This window comes from Cebidichthys violaceus, unplaced genomic scaffold, assembly GCF_023349555.1.
Source record: "Cebidichthys violaceus isolate CVI_PGR_0920_01 unplaced genomic scaffold, fCebVio1.0.p SCAF_11, whole genome shotgun sequence".
NCBI lineage: Eukaryota > Metazoa > Chordata > Actinopteri > Perciformes > Stichaeidae > Cebidichthys > Cebidichthys violaceus.
The window spans coordinates 15,016,130-15,035,735 of NW_027176274.1; the positions used below are offsets into that span (position 1 = coordinate 15,016,130).

The 19,606-nt window shown below is 41.7% G+C and overlaps 2 protein-coding genes across 2 annotated transcripts; one reads left to right on the top strand and one right to left on the bottom strand.

Annotated features, from left to right (window-relative positions):
* Positions 1-412: 412 nt before the first annotated feature.
* Positions 413-9,112, bottom strand: LOC137891296 (cartilage intermediate layer protein 2-like). The gene is made up of 9 exons (XM_068735847.1): positions 8,338-9,112; positions 5,961-5,997; positions 5,827-5,860; positions 5,660-5,707; positions 5,204-5,375; positions 4,371-4,480; positions 4,053-4,224; positions 2,501-3,136; positions 413-1,288 (listed from the first exon to the last, which is right to left on the bottom strand). The coding sequence occupies exons 1-8, from the start codon at positions 8,346-8,348 to the stop codon at positions 3,043-3,045; spliced, it is 678 nt and encodes a 225-aa protein (XP_068591948.1). The 5' UTR covers positions 8,349-9,112; the 3' UTR covers positions 413-1,288; positions 2,501-3,042.
* A 6,306-nt stretch (positions 9,113-15,418) lies between these two features.
* Positions 15,419-18,170, top strand: LOC137868351 (uncharacterized). The gene is made up of 6 exons (XM_068705091.1): positions 15,419-15,574; positions 16,225-16,276; positions 16,591-16,713; positions 16,862-16,990; positions 17,081-17,112; positions 17,713-18,170. Exons 2-6 carry the CDS (start codon positions 16,228-16,230, stop codon positions 17,998-18,000), a joined length of 621 nt encoding a protein of 206 aa, XP_068561192.1. The 5' UTR covers positions 15,419-15,574; positions 16,225-16,227; the 3' UTR covers positions 18,001-18,170.
* The last annotated feature ends 1,436 nt before the right edge of the window (positions 18,171-19,606 follow it).

The following is a 19,606-nucleotide window of genomic DNA, read 5'->3' on the forward strand; positions in this document are numbered from 1 at the left end:
ATTTGCCTTTAAGGTGCAGTGGACTAGAAGTATAAAGTGAAATGAAATGTAAATACACAAGTAAAGAACAAGTATTTCAAAATTGTACTTAAGTAGAGTACTTGAGTAAATTGAATTAGTTACTGTCCACCACTGTTTAATTAAGAAGCCTGCAGACTAAAAACCTTATGTGATGATGAAGCAAACAATGAATGTGACAAATAGGAGGATTATTATTATTTATCAACATAGTTTGGAGTTCAGATAATCCTCTCTTGGGTAGATGTTAAAAGTTGTAATTTTTTTGAGTGAAGTTGTTGTAATAACTAAATAATACTAATAATAAATAGGAAGAAGTTATCAACACAGATAAGTCAGTTTTATATTTTTTATTACAGAAAAACAAAAATGACAATAATAATAAAGTGTAACATAAAGGACTTAAGGTATAAATAAACTAAAAGTAAAAATGTAACGTAATGAAAGTGCAACATAAATAAAGTGAAGAAATCAAGTAATCAAAATCAACAATTTAAATAATCGATAATACAGTAAAAAAGAAAACATATTCTGTGTACATAAAGCTTATGAGCGTTGGAAAACTGGTGTGGGATCATTGATCAGGTGACAAGACCGTTAAAGTGAAGAGACAAGATGGTCCCAGATCAGATATCCAACAATGTTTTACACATGCAGCCTTAAAACAGTGACCGTTGTAAAGCCAAACTCTGTAACAGTGCAAAGAACTTGAAAACATACACTGGAGATGCTGGAGGGTTTTCATCTCAACCCCGCTTCTTCAGCATAGCCCTCCATTCTTCACATGAGTGTCAGACTCTGGACAGTATCAGTTCCCAAAGTACTGAAGGTGTGATGCTGTCTTTCTGTCTTTGTTGCACTTTCTGCAAAGGATCACGTCCGTCTTCTTCACCTACTTTCTCTTGACGGTTCCACTTTGCTCCATCTCCTCTTTTGTTCCCTGTACTGTCGAGTACCGTAAGGAACCACTTGGCTGGATGTGTGAGCGGAAGGTGGCACAGAAGGTAAACTGGGGTTGGGGGAGTTAAAAAACATCACCTGTGAGGGTCCAGCCACTATAGGAAGCCCCAGAGATGGAAGAGAAGGGGAAGGAGACGGGCGGTCCTCTTCTTGAGCGTTGCTTCTCCTGCACTGTTTGGTGGCAGGAGGAACAGGTGGGGCTCAGCCAAACTGCCAGAATGCAGAGATGAGCCTTTCTGCAGAGCTGCAGGGAGCTTCTCTGGTCCTGCTCAGGGTGCATCTGGATCTGGCCCTGCCATGCCTGCTGAACCTGGGAAAACATAAAACAACCAATATTCATAAACAGATTGTAAGCAGCTGAATACCGCTCCGCTCACTCCTCTTTTTCCAGGACTGTGGCAACGTGAGCCGCTGAGTCTGCCTCGCTCAGGGGCCATCCATCCCATAATAACACTTTTAACACATTGCATTTTCACAAGCATATCTGAGCATATCTTCATGTGAACATGAACAAGTGAAAGAAGGCTCTCTCTATAACCAGTGTTTGTTTGTCACCACGGCGGAGCCTTCATATCTACGTATCAATGGAGATGTGAAGGGCTCATTGTAAGAGAAGGAAAACACTCATACAATAATAACTCAGTGATAGCGACACACATTGTAAGCAATGCAGAAAACATGCTCTGCATAAAGTATGAGTGTATGAAGCATGCTCACAGTGTAACCATTGTGTGAGCAATCAGCTGATCAAGGTCGTTTCATCTTTAACAATCTATCTATAATGCAATATGTTTTATAAACTGAGCTTTTTTGTAGAACCTCGATCTTCAAAGTAACTGAAGTTATCAATTAAATGTAGTGGAGTAAAAAGCACAATATTTCCCTCTGAATTGTAATCGAGTAGAAGTATAAAGTAGAATAAAACAGAAATACTCAAGTAAAATACAAGTACCTCAAAATGATACTTCAGTACAGTAACGTTCTTGAGTAAATGCAATTTCCCTCGTTACTTTCCATCACTGCCTCCTGTAAGTAACGTTGAGTAATGAAATGAACGGTACGTTACAAACAGGTGTCCGGTAACGTTGTTACGTTATTGTAAAGGTTCCGACTCACAGACGAGAGTGCCGTTTCATTTTAATGTAAGTCTTGTCATGCTGTATGTAACTTGACTTTATTGTAAATGAATGAATGAATGAATCCATAAAGAGAACAGTCAAATAACGGCGGAATGGCGGACAGTCCCACTTAACGTGAGTTCGCTCCGGTCATCAACAAGCGGGTTAGTTTGTTAACTTTGTTGGTGAACGTTAAAGTGACTGAACGTAACATCAGTAACGGTAGAGCTAACGTTAGCTAAGTATCGCTCTCTGTAACATAATGTAATACAGTGATACACAGCTGACGTTTACGTTAGGACGCGTTTCCTCGTTAGTAACGAGTTACCGAGCGGCTCATTCATTCAAACATCAATATATCTCAATTCATTTGTATTGACAACAGTTATAAAGGATTGACTTACTTTCGAAATGTTGATAAAACGAACAGAATCCGACGTCCGTTCTCTTCATCCACCGTAAACACCGTAAACAACTTTTCAAATGTGGGAGGGATTTCGTCGTCGGCCGCTCTCGTCCGTCATTGGTCAATTCTTGGTTGATTCTTGGTTGCGATACGAGCACCGATTGGCCACAGCGGACAATTCTTGGTCGATTCTTGGTTGCAGACTGCACGGCGATTGGCTTTCGCAACCAAGAATTAGCTCGACTCACGCGCTACCTGGAGCGCCATTTTCCCACAAGACGTTTTGGCATGGTAAAAGCAAAAGCTTAAATAATAGAATCATATATGGCTGAGCTCCATTTCGCTTCAGGTTCCTGGTATAGAACAGATCCATCATCAATTAATCTTTGCTTTAAGTCAAAATGTCTGCTGCAAAAAAGACCTATTATACTTCCTCCACCTGGCAAAATAAGAAATAGAATATAACATGAAAGAAAAATCTGACAAAAATTAAAGTGATCAAAATGTTAACAATGTCTCTTCTTATCCATCGAGTGTTTTCTAGCATGGGCACCCAAACCGGACTTTGTAGTCTAGGCACATCCCAGAGTTCTGGTCTTGATTCCGGCAAACAAATCCCTTGGTTGGATTGGAGCTGAAATATAATTCCAAGCAGTAAGTGAATCAATATAATATTTAAAGCAAGGAAACCATATTGAAATAAAACAAACTTCATTTTAGTGGTGCACAATGTTGAAGACATTATTGTTTATCTATGATAAAAACATGATCTAGCTTATGAAAGTACTGTTGGGCAAATAAAAATGAAATGCCGCTATCATCTTTTTCTCATTTTGTCCGTGATGCCAGGTGTAGGTTCTTTTCAAATTAAAAATATTTTAGATAGCCAACAAAATTAAAAGAAAGTAATCATGAAAAAGGAAGACCGACAAATTGGGTTATAAGTGTTTCTTACTCTCCAGACCACAAATAATGTTATCTCAAACAAAGCTGTTAGCACAAGAATAAAGTATCTTTTTGAATTTAAACATATTCAATATCAAATGTATTATTCTATTGTGACTGCTCAGTGACTAAATGTCACTCTTTTTTTCTCCACTATACAACATTGCATACACACTTTCCACACACGCACTCACCTACACTGCTGAAATGACTGACTTCAAATGCCACTGTTAGTTTATGTTTGTCTCTTATGTTGCCTTAAATTAATAAATAATTTGTTAATTTGCTTCGTTGTGTACATCTCCCTTTTTTGTCATTTGGCCCGGTTTGTGACTGCTCAATGACTAAATGTCTCTTAATATAAGAAATCTTTATAGTGTACCACCGCACAAATAGATACATTGTTTTTCTACGTATGCTGCCATTTCTTGATGCTCAGTGGTTAGCAAGTGCATGGCTGATCAATAGAACAGAATAGAATGTGGAAATATGTTTGGTCTCACAAATACATTGAGTAGCAACATTAATGCATCACATTCAGTAGAACACAATATGAATCATTGCATTAAACACATTGAAATGATTTATACTCCGTCAGAACTTACATAAAAATCACCTCCCCTGCTGCAGCCACACTGAGCCCGGTTAGAGTTTGGACCTCAATAGCTACTGGTTTTGGGCAGATTTTTCCTGGGTTCTCTTTATGAAGACTGGAAAGATTTTCCCAGTCCCCTGTTCCACTGGGATTGTCTCGGTCATACCATTTGGTCCAGCACACTGCAATAAAAGAAGGATGATGACTTGGGGGTAAACTGCAGAGTAAAAGGAACATTCTAAATGAACGCTAATGCACAAAAACGATGAAGAGGAAGTCATTTTCCATTAGTAGCTTTACACTACACATGAATGTGCTCACACAGTACCTCGTCTATCACAGAAAGTGATAGGGCAGGTGAAACGAACGCGGTAATCATTACAGTTCCTCCCCGATTGGTCAGCGTTTCTGCAGACGAATCCTGTAGTTGTGTCACTTCTGAATAAAAGAAACACAGTGGCACATAATAAAAACATTTCTGGTCCCCAGAGGATGAATCCTCCCAACTTTGGTGACCCCTTGACCACCTTCCATTAGCGCAACCAGAAAGTTGACATTTGTGGTGAATGTAATGTTTTGATAGCTATTGGATGGATAACAATTACATTTGGTAAACACATTCATTAAGTGAAATCACTTTGGTGATCCCATCATCATCATCATCATCATCATCATCATCAGGTCAAAATCTTTATTTAAATGCCAAAACTAATGACATTCATATGAGCCTCAGCTGTACAACGTGTTCAGTGATACTTAGTCAATGTTAGCATGTGAACAAACATGCTAAACTAAGATGATGCACATTGTAAACATTATACCTGCTTAATAATCAGCATGTTCCATTTGTCATTGTGTTAGAGTTCAGCTCAAACCACCACTGTTCCTATAGCTTCATGACTAAATGTCTCTTAATATAAGAAATCTTTATAGTGTACCAACACACAAATAGATACATTCTTTTTCTACGTATGCTGCCATTTCTTGATGCTTAGTAGTTAGCAACTACATGGCTGATCAATAGAACAGAATAGAATGTGGAAATATGTTTGGTCTCACAAACACATCGAGTAGCAACATTAATGCATCACATTCAGTAGAACACAATATGAATCATTGCATTAAACACATTGAAATTGTTTATACTCCGTCAGAACTTACGTAAAAATCACATCCCCTGCTGCAGCCACACTGAGCCCGGTTAGAGTTTGGACCTCAATAGCTACTGGTTCTGGGCAGATCTTTCCTGGGTTTTCTATGCGAAGACTGGAGAGAGTTTCCCAGTCTCCACTTCCACTGGGGTTATCTCTGTCAAACCAGTCTGTCCAGCACACTGGACCAAGGTTTTTGAATTCAGACAAATTACCAACAAGACATTTGACTTTCAGTAATTGCACATGTTGTGATCAGTCAAATGTAAAAGATAGATAACCAGACAGATGAAATAAATATCAAAACAAAAAGGTGGAATCTGCTTATGAATATGGGTGGGATAGTAGCAAGGCCATGGAGAATGAAGTTAAAAACAAAAGAAAACAATGAATGGCCTTTCTATACAAAGTGAACCAATGAATGGTTTGTTAAATATCAGGATTGCCACTGAAAATAATCTCTTACCGTCGTTGAATGAAGGGTCAGGGTCAGGACCCCGCTGCTGGTTGCTTACTGGTAAAAGGTAATTTAGGAAAAATAGAGTTTACTATGACGGTGTATATTTCTGATTATAGAGTAGTCAAAATTTGTATATTTGATCTTGACCATTGCAGTTATTGAGGTGAGCTTACCAAAGAACAATCCGGCAAAAATGGCAACACTTAACTATTAAAGAAAACAAGAGGGTTACAATCACAGAATATGGCATACTGCATACAGAACATCTAAATCTGCATTGACAAAAAATCAAAACATAATACATTACCAATTTGATCATGATTGTAGATACTGGACCTTCAAACCTGTAAGGAAAGTTGTTTGTATCAAAATAAGTTCTCAAGAGGTGGATGAAATGATATGAATATTCATTGACATTTACAATGTTTCAAATTTTGACTGTCTTCATTTACCGTCTCAATTCTAAATATATTTTCATTTAAACATAAAGTCACAATTTTTAAAAATGACACTTAATACATTGATACATTGTTAAATAATAATAATAATAATAATAATAATAATAATACATTTTATTTGTATAGCGCTTTAAAAAGGTACTCAAAGACACTTTGCATGGTACATAAGAGTATCTATGAAATTACAATACATTCTGTTAAGAAGAGACACTACGTTACCTTCGGAACGTTACTGCAAAAACAAGAGTCTTCCCCACAGTACCTCTGAACAGCTTGGTTTTATAGAACCTCAATGTGGGTTAACAAGTCTCTCCTGTCTCTCCTGCCTCTCCTGTCTCTCCTGTCTCTCCACTCAGACGTGGTTTTGGAAGCTATTTAAATACTGTGACTGGTAAACCCTCACGCTCATTGGCCTAGACCTAGACCTCACCCACAGAAAGCATTAAACAATGCGCCATTCAAAACACTGAGCAAGAGTGTGGTAGTGGGCATGGGAGAGATGTGTGGGAGTGGTTCAGGGGAACAGTGCCAGAGTGAGTTTAATTGGCACAGCTGTAAATTGTTGCTAATTATCCTTCATCCTGTTAATCAGTAGTAGGCTGGAGCTCTGGTGGCTGTGACACAACAAAGGAAAGGGTAACAGTAACACCAGCCCGTCACAGTCTGACTGTATTGTGGACGCTGGGTTGCGTGCGCCCCGAGAGCCGGGCAGCGTGAGAGAGCGCACAGCAGTTTGCATTGTTTTTGTTGAGACAGAATAAAGTGAGTAATCAATGTTTGGAGATAAGGTTTGCAACTCCACCATTCCTCCCAAACTGGTAAAACATGTTGTGGAGGCCCACATGCTCACAAAAGTTTTTGTAAAGTGCCTGAGAGAGAGAGAGAGAGAGAGAGAGAGAGAGAGAGAGAGAGAGAGAGAGAGAGAGAGAGAGAGAGAGAGAGAGAGAGAGAGAGCTCCTTAAATGTAATCAAATAAGGAACATTTATTTTGACTTATTCAACTCTGTAATCACAGATTTCAAGGAGTTTAACGACCTCTCAAGGACCTCAATAAAAGTATATCATTATTATATTACAGTCGTAATGTTGTGTTAATTTCATATTGATATTATTGTGTACTTTTGTGTTTTGATGCATTGGCAACATTGTTTTTGCAAACTTTAATGCCAATAAAGTCACATTGAATTGAACTGAATTATGCCAGCAGGGTCCGTTCTCATGCCAGCAGATGGCCTGGGGATAGACAAGCCTGTTAGTTTCTTCTCAAAGAAATGTAACTCCTGTCATTTAAATTGTTCGATTATTGAAAAAGAAGTTCTGCTGCTAATCCTGGCCTTGAAACATTTTGATGTGTATGTTGGTGGCAGTGGTACCCCTGTAGTTGTTTACACTGATCACAACCCACTGACCTTCCTTAACTCGTTGCAGTGTTCCAACCAGAGGTTAATCAATTGGTCACTCTTTTTGCAGTCTTACTGTTTGGATATTCATCATGTAAAGAGGACCGACAACGTGGTGGCAGACGCATTGTCCAGTGCTCCCCAGTAACGAGGGTTTACTATGTGTTGCTTTCCTTGGTTCTCCTCTAGTCTTTTCCTAACCTCCTAAACTGCTTCCTAGGTGCACTGGTTGATGGGGCGAGAGCCTGGTGCAAGGGATGTTGGACACTAGTTCACCTAAGATGCTTTTCACATCACAACAGAATAATTGGTAAATAATATGGGTTCTGGGATTCAGACAATTTTTGTCTTGTTTTGGTGTTATACGAAAAATGAATTGTATTATAGTTATGATATTTTGGTACTGGGATTCCCTTCAGGGTCCAGCTCTTATGGAGGGGTGTGTCCCCTAGCTCTTTACTTATCTATGTATGTGTCTCTTTAATGCAACAGGTATGGATGTGTTGATCGCTCTAGTTGGAGGCACCTGGGCCCGGTGCCCATCAATATTGATGTAAGGTAATTTCAATCTTACAACCAGCGCGCCAACCAGGTCACTCCTGGGAAAGACACCTCAGTATTTTACAGTAGTACTGGGCTCCTTTAACAGTGTTTTTAAATGAATACTCCACTGATGTCACAACTTCAGCCAGGCTTTAGTTTTTCATTTGTCTGTCTCCTGTTTTGCCACACTAACTCTCATGTCATTTCAGAATCTGCCACTCCCCCCCGCTCTGCACTAATTGCTGATTTCATTTCACCTGGCCTGCCCCACCGCCATACTCACCTGCTCCTCATCAGCAATCAGCCCCTCAGTGTATATGTACCGGCCCATTTCCCTCAGTTCTCTGCCAGATTGTCTAGTGTGTTTCCCTTGCTATCCAGCAACCTGTCATTCCGATTCTGATCCTGATTATCCGTGTATTGACCTGCCTTTTTGGACTTTGGACCTTCTCTTTTGCCTGCTCCCACTGGATTTGTTTGCCACGCGGGTTACTACCTGGTTTGACATCTGCTGGTTATTAAACCCGGTTTCTACACCTGAACTGTTTTCTGTGTCGTGCTATTGGGTTCTTGTCTGTCGTTTTGTGATACCTGACAGTACAATCTGGCCAAAAATGAACCCAGCCGACATGGAGAAAATAAGGCAGGAAATGGCAGCACAAGCTGCTGCCCTACACCATCATGAGAAGCAATTCACCGCTATGGCAACGGCTCTCCAGGAGACTTCTGCACGCCACAACCAACATTTGGAGGCTCTGCGCAATCAGCTTCAGCAGCTCATACAGCCCAGACAAACGCCAGCGGTTTCACCACCCACCAGTCCTTCTGTTCCCACTGTTCTGGGTCCAGAACCCCGCTTAAGTGCTCTGGAGCGCTTTTCTGGAGCTCCAGGTACCTGCCGCTCTTTTCTGACTTTGTGCAAATTGACTTTTGAACTTCAGCCTCTCACATATCCCACTGAGAGGTCAAGAGTGGCTTTCATGATCACCCAGCTTACTGGGCGGGCTCGGGACTGGGGCACCGCTGAGTGGGAGAAGCAGTCGGCTTTCTGTTCTTCTGTGACTGCCTTCTCTGAGGGTCTTCAGAAGGTGTTCGATCACGCTACCCCTGGTCGAGAGGCTGCTCGTGGACTGTTAAACCTGGTTCAGGGGAACCGGAGAGTGACTGATTATTCCATTGAGTTCCGGACACTTGCTGCGGAGAGTGACTGGAACGCTTCCTCCCTGACTGACGCTTTCTACAACGGCCTTTCTGATGGCATCAAGGATGAGCTGGCGGCTCGGGATCCTCCGACTGATTTGGACACGCTCGTCGCCACGGCCATCCGCATTGACGGGCGTCTCCAAGAAAGGAGACGAGAGAGAGCGCTGATCAGTACTCCCCGGAGCCTTCCACGTCCTCCATCGTCGCCTCCCACTTCAATGTTTTCTCCTCCCACCGGTGCCTCTGGAGACCCGGTTGAACCCATGCAACTTGGCCGGACCAGGCTGTCAGCGGCTGAACGACAGCGGCGCCAAAGGGAGAACTGCTGCATGTACTGTGGGCAGGGAGGTCCTTATGTGTCTTCCTGTCCAGTAAAAGACAGGGCTCACCAGGAATCCAGAGGGCGCTGGTGAGCCATATCATGAACTCTGAAATGCCCTCTCGTCCACTACTTCACGCCCAGCTCAACTGTAATGGACAATCACACGCTGTCTCTGTCCTCATTGACTCCGGGGCCGATGCCAACCTTCTGGATCGTGGTCTTGCCATGCAACTGGGTATTAACCAGGAACCCTTGGTCGAGCCTATCAAGGCGACTGCTCTGGATGGGCGCCTCCTCTGCACAGTAACCCACCGCACTGTTCCTCTTCATCTGGGCATATCTGGTAACCACACTGAATCACTTACCTTTCACCTGATAAATACTCCTCAGCACCCAATCATCCTGGGGTTTCCTTGGTTAATAAAACATAATCCACATATTGACTGGGGGACTGGTTCCATGCTACAATGGAGTGAACATTGTCATGCGGTCTGACTGAAATCTGCTTTGCTACCTGCCTTCAACACCTCTTCCTCTAATGAGCTCCCAGATCTCTCAGGTGTCCCATCTGAGTACTATGACTTAAGGGAGGTGTTCAACAAAGTACGGGCCACATCGCTTCCCCCACACCGCCCGTACGATTGTGCCATTGACCTCCTCCCTGGCTCATCACCGCCAAGGGGGAGACTCTTTTCTCTGTCAGCCCCTGAAACCAAGGCCATGGACGACTACATTAACAACTCACTGGCAGCAGGCATCATCCGTCCCTCTTCATCCCCTGCTGGAGCCGGATTTTTCTTTGTGGATAAGAAGGACAAATCCCTCCGACCCTGCATCGATTACCGCGGTCTGAATGATGTCACCATTAAAAACCGGTACCCCCTCCCACTCATCTCTTCTGCATTTGAACTGTTACAAGGGTCTTCTGTGTTTACCAAGCTTGATCTCAGGAATGCCTATCACCTTGTTCGCATCCGGGAGGGGGATGAGTGGAAGACGGCGTTCAACACCCCTAGAGGCCACTATGAGTACCTGGTTATGCCTTTCGGACTCACTAATGCTCCTGCAATATTCCAAGCCTTAGTGAACGATGTGCTCCGGGATTTTCTCAATGTGTTTGTGTTTGTATATCTTGACGATATCCTCATCTTTTCAAAGACTGAACGGGAACATGTGCAGCATGTCCGCAGTGTTCTCCAGAGACTCCTAGAGAACCAGCTGTTTGTGAAAGTGGAGAAGTCTGAGTTCCATGCCACTGAGGTGTCGTTCCTGGGATACATCATTTCAGTTGGACGTATTCATATGGATCCCACCAAGGTTAAAGCGGTGGCGGATTGGCCGGTTCCCACCACTCGGAAGAAGCTTCAACAGTTCCTTGGGTTTGCCAATTTCTATCGTAGGTTTATCCGCAACTATAGTTCTGTGGCAGCTCCCCTGACAGCCCTCACCTCCCAGAAGATAGCCTTCCAATGGTCCCCTGCTGCAGAAAGGAGGTTCAAGGAGTTAAAATCACGGTTCTCTTCTGCTCCCATTCTCATCTTTCCAGATCCTGAACACCAGTTTGTTGTGGAAGTGGATAAGTCAGACTCCGGGGTGGGGGCAGTCCTGTCTCAGCGGTCAGCTGAGGACCAAAAGTTACACCCATGTGCTTTTATCTCCCGCAAGTTGTCCCCAGCAGAAAGGAATTACGACGTCGGAAACCGGGAGTTACTGGCTGTCAAACTGGCTCTCGAGGAGTGGAGGCACTGGTTGGAGGGGGCAAAGCATCCGTTTGTGGTGTGGACAGACCACAAAAACCTGGAGTACATCCGGTCAGCCAAACGGTTGAACTCCCGTCAGGCCAGATGGGCATTATTCTTTAATCGTTTTGATTGTACCCTGTCTTATCGCCCAGGTACAAGGAACGTCAAACCAGATGCCCTGTCCCGTCAGTTCCAGTCAGACAACTGTCCCACACAGCCTGAGAGTATCCTCCCCACTAAGGTGGTCATCGGCGCAGTTACCTGGGACATTGTGGACAAGGTAAAACAGTCCCAGGCCGACCACCCGGCTCCCAGTGCCTGCCCTGATGATCGTCTGTATGTGCCTGTGAGTCTCTGCTCTCAGGTCCTCCAGTGGGGACATTCTTCTCGCCTTGCCTGTCACCCAGGGGTTAGGCGCACCCTAGCTCTGCTAAAACAACGTTTCTGGTGGGCTTCCATTGAAGAGGACACCAAGGAGTTTATCGCCGCTTGCCAGATTTGTGCTCAGCACAAGACTGCTCGCCATGCCCCTTCTGGTCTTCTTCAGCCACTGCCTATTCCTCATCGTCCATGGTCCCATGTCTCACTTGACTTTGTCACCGGACTGCCTCCCTCAGAGGGTAACACCACCATTCTGACTATTGTGGACAGATTTTCTAAGTCTGCTCAGTTTGTTCCGTTGCCAAAATTACCATCTGCCAAAGAAACAGCTGAACTTATGTTACATCATGTTTTCCGTCTGCACGGCCTCCCCTGTGATATTGTCTCAGACCGGGGGCCACAGTTCACTTCTCGTTTCTGGACAGAGTTTTGCCAGCTGTTGGGGGCCACGGTCAGTCTATCCTCTGGGTTCCATCCTCAATCCAACGGACAGACGGAACGGACGAACCAGGAAATGGAGACTGCCTTGCGTTGCATTGCATCCCAGACACCGACCTCCTGGTCCAAACAGCTTCTGTGGGTGGAGTATGCTCACAATACGCTTCCAAGCTCAGCAACAGGGCTTTCTCCTTTCCAGTGCTCTCGGGGATATCAACCTCCACTGTTCCCGGAGCAGGAGCGAGAGGCCAGGGTCCCATCTGTCCAGGCGTTCATCCAGCGCTGTCGGCGCACCTGGTGGCGGGCCCGTTCTGCTCTCCTGCGTTCGTCCAACCGGTACCAGAGAAATGCCAACCGCCGTCGGATCCCTGCACCCTGCTACACTCCTGGTCAGAAGGTTTGGCTGTCCACACATGACCTCCCACTCCGGGTAGAGTCTAGGAAGTTGGCCCCAAGGTTTGTGGGCCCGTTCTCCATCACTAAGGTCATCAACCCTGCTGCAGTCCGTCTCCGCCTTCCTCGCTCCATGAGAATTCATCCCACCTTTCATGTCTCCAAGATCAAACCCGTAAAGGAGAGCCAGCTCCAGCCCTCCTCCAGACCCCCGCCACCCCCCCGGCTCATTGACGGGGGTCCTGCTTACTCTGTCCATCGTCTCAAGTCACGACCGCGGGGAAGGGGTTTTCAATACCTGGTCGATTGGGAGGGTTATGGCCCTGAGGAGCGCTCATGGGTTCCAGCTCGTAACATCTTGGACCCTGACCTCATCTCAGCTTTCCATAGGGACCATCCTGACCAGCCCGGTGGGACGTCAGGAGCCGTCCCTAGAAGGGGAGGTTCTGTCACAACTTCAGCCAGGCTTTAGTTTTTCATTTGTCTGTCTCCTGTTTTGCCACACTAACTCTCATGTCATTTCAGAATCTGCCACTCCCCCCCCCGCTCTGCACTAATTGCTGATTTCATTTCACCTGGCCTGCCCCACCTCCATACTCACCTGCTCCTCATCAGCAATCAGCCCCTCAGTGTATATGTACCGGTCCATTTCCCTCAGTTCTCTGCCAGATTGTCTAGTGTGTTTCCCTTGCTATCCAGCAACCTGTCATTCCGATTCTGATCCTGATTATCCGTGTATTGACCTGCCTTTTTGGACTTTGGACCTTCTCTTTTGCCTGCTCCCACTGGATTTGTTTGCCACGCGGGTTACTACCTGGTTTGACATCTGCTGGTTATTAAACCCGGTTTCTACACCTGAACTGTTTTCTGTGTCGTGCTATTGGGTTCTTGTCTGTCGTTTTGTGATACCTGACACTGAAATTGAGAAAATACTCATTAACATCCCCATAACTTATAGTAAATACTGTATGGACAAGTATGAGATGGAAGCCTTTGTTACCTGTGATAAAACAACAACCCAACCATGAGACGGGTGACAATAACAAGCATTCCTCCAAGGACAACCATCAGGAGGGATGAATGGTGTGAGATGAAGTCGATGGGGACGGCAAGTCTGAAGAAACCCAAAGCATATAGATGGTCAGAAGAAGAGGTTTGGATGATATATAACGCATGCAATAAAGACAGTAATGAACAAGGAGCATTTTGTATACAATAAATACATATTTAGCTTTTTTTTCCCCACTGACCTAGCCCAGTTCTATTCTAATTTTGTTTTCATAATACATTCAGAATAAAATGTCCTTATAGTCATTAGGGTTTTTGTTAGAAAAAATAAATTGCCACAATCCCAGAAACTCCATTATACAGAACCTTTACAAAAACCATCACAAAACCAATGCTTGACCCCTTTACTTATACATTTTGTCACCCTTTATGAATGGATAATATGAATTATTTAATAGTTTAAATGCTTGTGTATCTTTCACTTTCTAAAAAGTCATCATGTCAGCATTTAGAAATATTAATAAGTCATTAATAAAAGGTCTTGAGTTTCTCAAATTTAAAATAAGCCACCAGCAAAAGCTTGTCACTAAACTGCAATTATAAATGTAAACACATCATTAACGTAATGAAAAAAAATAAAATAATTATTGTAAAGTTTTGCAGTTTTAAATATGTTGTATATCAATTGATATTGTTCATAGTGTCCAAAGTACACATTTGGGTGTTTATTTAGTACATGGTCTATTTGAATCTTAAGATTTTTCCTAAATTTACCAAAAATCAGCAGTTGATAATGTTTCATTTGCATATTTAAACATTTCAGAAAACTTGTAGTTAAAAAAATTGTTATTTAAGTTGCATAGATGCAGTTGAACCTATTTCCTGAAACTTTATTGTTATTGCACATTTATTTTTTCTTGCATTTTTTTTATTTAACTATATTTACTTGACAGATAACTAGTTACTTTACAGATTAAGATATATTCTCCTCTCAACTTCTCTTAACTGTTTGAGGTCCAGTGAGGTAAAATGATTACTGTTTAATCCATTACTCTAACAAAATAATGGATTAAAAGACTAAAGTCTAAAAAAGTTAAAAACATATTTGTACTGTTGAAGAAAATCATCATATAACTTAGAATTAAACTAAAGCCACGGCCTGATTCTGATATCTCAATCCAGTTGAATAAACAAATGTTTCTTAGAAAATATGAGTGCCAGCGGCCTGAGAGTGATAGGTCGTGGCGTCCGGGAACTCCCAAACATTTCCCGGCTAACGAACAGAACATCCTGTCAACATATTTTGGTATAATGGTCTTGAAAGAACTTGACCAAACTAGGTATTAGGCAAGGGATGCCAGGAATGATTTGTTTATGTGATTCGGCCAACTGATCTGATTGGTGGAAAGTGACTTAAGGGGGGTGAATTAGACTATAAGGGTAAGCTGTAATAACTGATACGTTGGATTTCGTTGAATGTTGCCTTGTGCTCATTAAAACACTTTCCGCTGGTTGCTACTCCAAGAACTCCGACTCTTCTCTTCATATTTGCTTCTACAGCACACCAGAACATTTTTTAAATGTTCTATTAAGTAGGGCCTACTTCTTCTACCACAGGAGACTTTGGAAAATAAGAAAGAAAACTGAATAGCAGAAATAGGATATTGTTTTCAAATGTTTTCTCCTTTTGTCTCATTTTACAACTGGCAAATCATCTTTTTTTCCCCCAGTGTTATTTTGAAGTCTGTTTCCCCTTCGAATAGTGTTCCCCTCCTGTTATAAATGGTGCTTCCTGTGTATGCTCTGTTTTATAGCCTGCTGCTGTCAATGACTCACGGGTTGCGTGAGAGAAAAAGGGAGTTCACTCTCTGTGCTGCCCTCAATGCTTTATTAAGCTGGCACAGTGAGACGACGCGGGAAGTAGCGAACTTTTGGCTTCTGTTGACTCTTTTTAAATAGTTTAGTTCAACTTTCCTTTTAAAGAAACATATTTATTCCCGCAGTTTTTGTCCGATAAGTCGAACTTCTCATAGGTAGGCGGCAGTATTTGTTCTATTTGTTGTGTCATAAAGAGACTCCGTTTCTTTGGGTTCTAGTTTAAGTGAATACGTGGTTGTCGTGTGAGTCTATGGGTTAACAGTGCTGCTTATATGTGCGTGAAGACATTTCTTAATTTTACTCTACATACTCAGTACTGTTTAAACGTGTTCAGTCACCGAGAGAAGTTATTTATTATGTATTTATGCAAACAATAACTTCTACACACACACACACACACACACACACACACACACACACACACACACACCAAAACACCGATAGAATTAAAAGGTACAACATAAGTTTTTTTTGTGCAACAGTATGTTCTTATATCATGCCATATGAAATATTTTCAGCCAGCTCTTAGCCTTGAGTGCAGAGGATATAGAGAATCCTAACGAGTAAACAGGATGTGTTCAGTCTTCTTTTGACTTTGTCTACATTTTGTGTTTTCCTGTCCAGCAACTTTACATATTTTCCACGTGACCTGAGACTTTTGCGTTGTGCTGTGTAGTTACATAAAGTCTTTTTAAAAGTGAATTCCACAGGAGGGAACAAACAAATCAACGTTAAGCATATGTCACCTCTGAGTCAAACTTCTTCTCTGTTCAGCACCTTGTTGTTATCTTCCTTCTCATTGCAGAGCATGGACAAGCTGAATTCAGAGCAGGAACGACGCTGTAAGCAGCTTTCAGGTGTGTCGGATTACATCCTAAAGCAGTGCAGGAATATTCTATGAATGAGTTTCAGATTTTTACAAAATCAAACCAGTGCATTAGACAAGATGAAGGTGCTTTTGAGAATAATAATTCAGAAAAGAGGAGATACCTGTCAGCACTGAAGTTAAAGATTAGCTGGTACCATTCCTGTATACGGCCTTACTCTGCACTGCACAGACTGTGAGCGAGCCTCAACTTTGCGTCTGGCTTCAATCAAGTCAGAGATTCAAGTTTGTCTTTTCTATGTATTGTCATTAAGTTTCTGAAGTGTGATTGTTTAATATTTACAGGGACACCAACAGTGTGTGCAGATGGTAACAGTGTTGTCACTGCCAAAGAAATCACAAATGTAACAGGAAAAGACCTCAACTTTAAGATTGAAACAGAGAGTGATCCAGGAAGTAGTCAGACTGGTAAGCTTTCATATTTCTTTGAGTGTTCCATGCCGCATGAAATCAAAGAAATCTTCAGTTAAGTTAATTTACAACTCCATTTAGGTTTGAGCCTTTTGAACACATAATGGCAACATTTGAACTGAGCATGTATTTTTTCTTCCTTCAGGAAATGCTGTTGGACAAGCAGATTACACTGCACATGGGGGCAGTGTGGTTTGCGTTGACAAAATATCTGGTGGCACTTTTGACAATATTGATTTCTCTGTGTCCGTGAAAACGTCCCGAGTTGGTGCAGGTAACATTTTACCAACTCAATACTATCTATCTGTTACATATTTGTTCTTTCTGGACATTTCAGAAAATCCTAACCCTGCTCTCCTTTCAGGAACAGCAGCTGGAACACAGCCCTCCTCTCAGGTACAGTGACACACACACAGTAGTGGTAGAAACCCTCACACAGTAAAATACACACTGACGGGTTAGTTTGTTTTTTCTAATTAACCTTAGTGGGACAAACCAGGAACGTTTCATAAATACTTTTTATAGCAGCCTCGTATCACTCCTGCTGAAACCCACATGACACATGTTTCACGTTTTTAAAACATTGGTAAATTTGTTTATTGCTGTGTTTCACTCATTTTGAGCAAAGCTGCTACTGATCCAATGGACATCTGCTAAGTGAGCTGAGCTAAACAAAACTTATCCCATCCATCAAAGTTCTATGCTCACTTATCCTGTTGAGGGAAGCTTATCTTAACATAACAGGGCAGGAAGGGGACAGCAAACTGATCCGGTCGCCAGCGACAGGGCAAAGAGACACATTCACACTCAGGCAGACGTTTAGAAGACAAGCAATCTCCACATGCACAGCTTCAAACCGCATCCTGACACATACAAGTGGAGTCCAAGACTTTGTTCCACATTTACAAAAAGTACAATTTCCCAAAAACAAATGCCTCATTTCATGAAAACCTCATTCATTTAGGATTGATAAACAAAACCTGCTGTCTTTCACAGGACCCCGCTGTGAAAATGATCGTGGAGCACAAGATGAAACTCATCGGCTGCCTGATGGCGGATGACTTCTTCATTCTGCAGCATGCGCACGCCAAACATATCGTCACACAAAGACAATATTGTAATTTGAAAGATATCTCACCCCCAGAAAAAAAAGTTACTAACCTGATCGATGAAGTGATTGTTAATGGACAAGAATCCTGCTCTCTTTTTCTTGAAGTTCTCAAAGAGCCTGATGTTCTCCAGACCTATCCACAGCTCATTGAAATCACAAAACAATGGCGCTAAACACTATTGGAAGTGCAATGTATTAGCTATTAATGTAATTGATAAAGAGGCTATATTTTTTTAAATGGTTGGGAAGATATGTTGAGTGATATGGATTTGTCTTGTCTGTGTGCTTGATTTTGTACTTTTGGTAATGTTATCTAATGGAAATAAATCTGATTGAGCAGAAATTCCAGCGTGAAGTCCTCATCTATTATCTGTCAGTTGGAGACATTTTTAAATTAATTTTGACTGGATTCTCCCACACAAATGGACCATTAATTGGTTGAAAGCAGGCTGCTGCACAAAATGTACCAAGACACTAGAAGTCACTATTGTAAAGGTTCTGTTTTTGAATTTGTGGGTTTGCCATGTTAATGAAATGTACAATGCATTTAACAGTTTGTTTCCAGTAAAAAGTATGATGAAATGTAATGACCATTTGAGCTGAAATTATCATCCAACCTTTCAAAAGCTTTTACTTAAAACATTTTTGAATTCTACGTCAAACTATGGCAATAATACTCTAAACTAAGCATCTGAGAAACATTTTCATCCCCTAACCACACACAATTAGTTTGACATGATTCGTAGTCTCCTATTAAGGAATGATAAGGCATTCATTTTAATTAAGGGACCCTTTAATATTTGCACACCTGCTGGCTCATCCTAAAGTGAGCTATCAATTCTGCTGTTTTTTTACAATGTGTAAATAAACTCCAAGGCAGAATGTTCTTGATTTTCTTTTCTCTGAAAAATGATTTGTGTGATATATACAATATACAATAATATATATTCCTTCCTAAGGCTGTATTAGGCCTGATTGAGCAACTGTCATGAAGTCACACAGTCAGATGCTTTGTATCACATGCAATTAAGATACAAAATATATACACACATTGTATAGAGACAATAGTAAACACCTGTAAAGCACATGTAGGCTATTTGGTCCTGTTTGTTACCAGGATATTTTAAAAAAAGAATGACATAACAGACTAATGAAATGTATTGGAAAGTTCAGCCATGAACAAGGGAACAGGTGGTTTTTGATAGGATAGCACTACCATGTGGCCATTTATGAAGCACTTCATATTTTGGCTGGTAACTCCTAAAACATGAGGTCTAAAATCAAACTGGATTTCTTAGTAAATAATGAATCTGCCCAGGCAGAGTTTCTGTATTCCTAAGTGGTTGATATTGTATACCATCTTTCAAATCATACTGACGGCTTATGTTTTTGGGCACCACTTTAATTACATTATTGTTTGGATATGCAAATAGATATTATCTTATCATATATCTGAACCAGGTTAAAAAATGATTGTTTTATTTTGCTTACATATTAGAGTCAATGTTTTGTTTCACAGCCATAAAAAAGAAAGAAAATTCTCTATGTTTTTAGGAAAAAACAGAACTGGGATGTTCAGTGCTTCTGAAGTGGAGGTTTTCAGAGTCTGAAAAAACAAATATTTTGAGGAAACAGCTTTTTAAATATGAATCCTAAAATGACATTCATCAACACTTGAGGTGAATAGGGTTAAACATGTAACTGACAGATATCAACATGAAACTTTATTACAAAAATGAAGACTTTTTTGTACTACAAATCTTTCAGAAATGTCTAAAA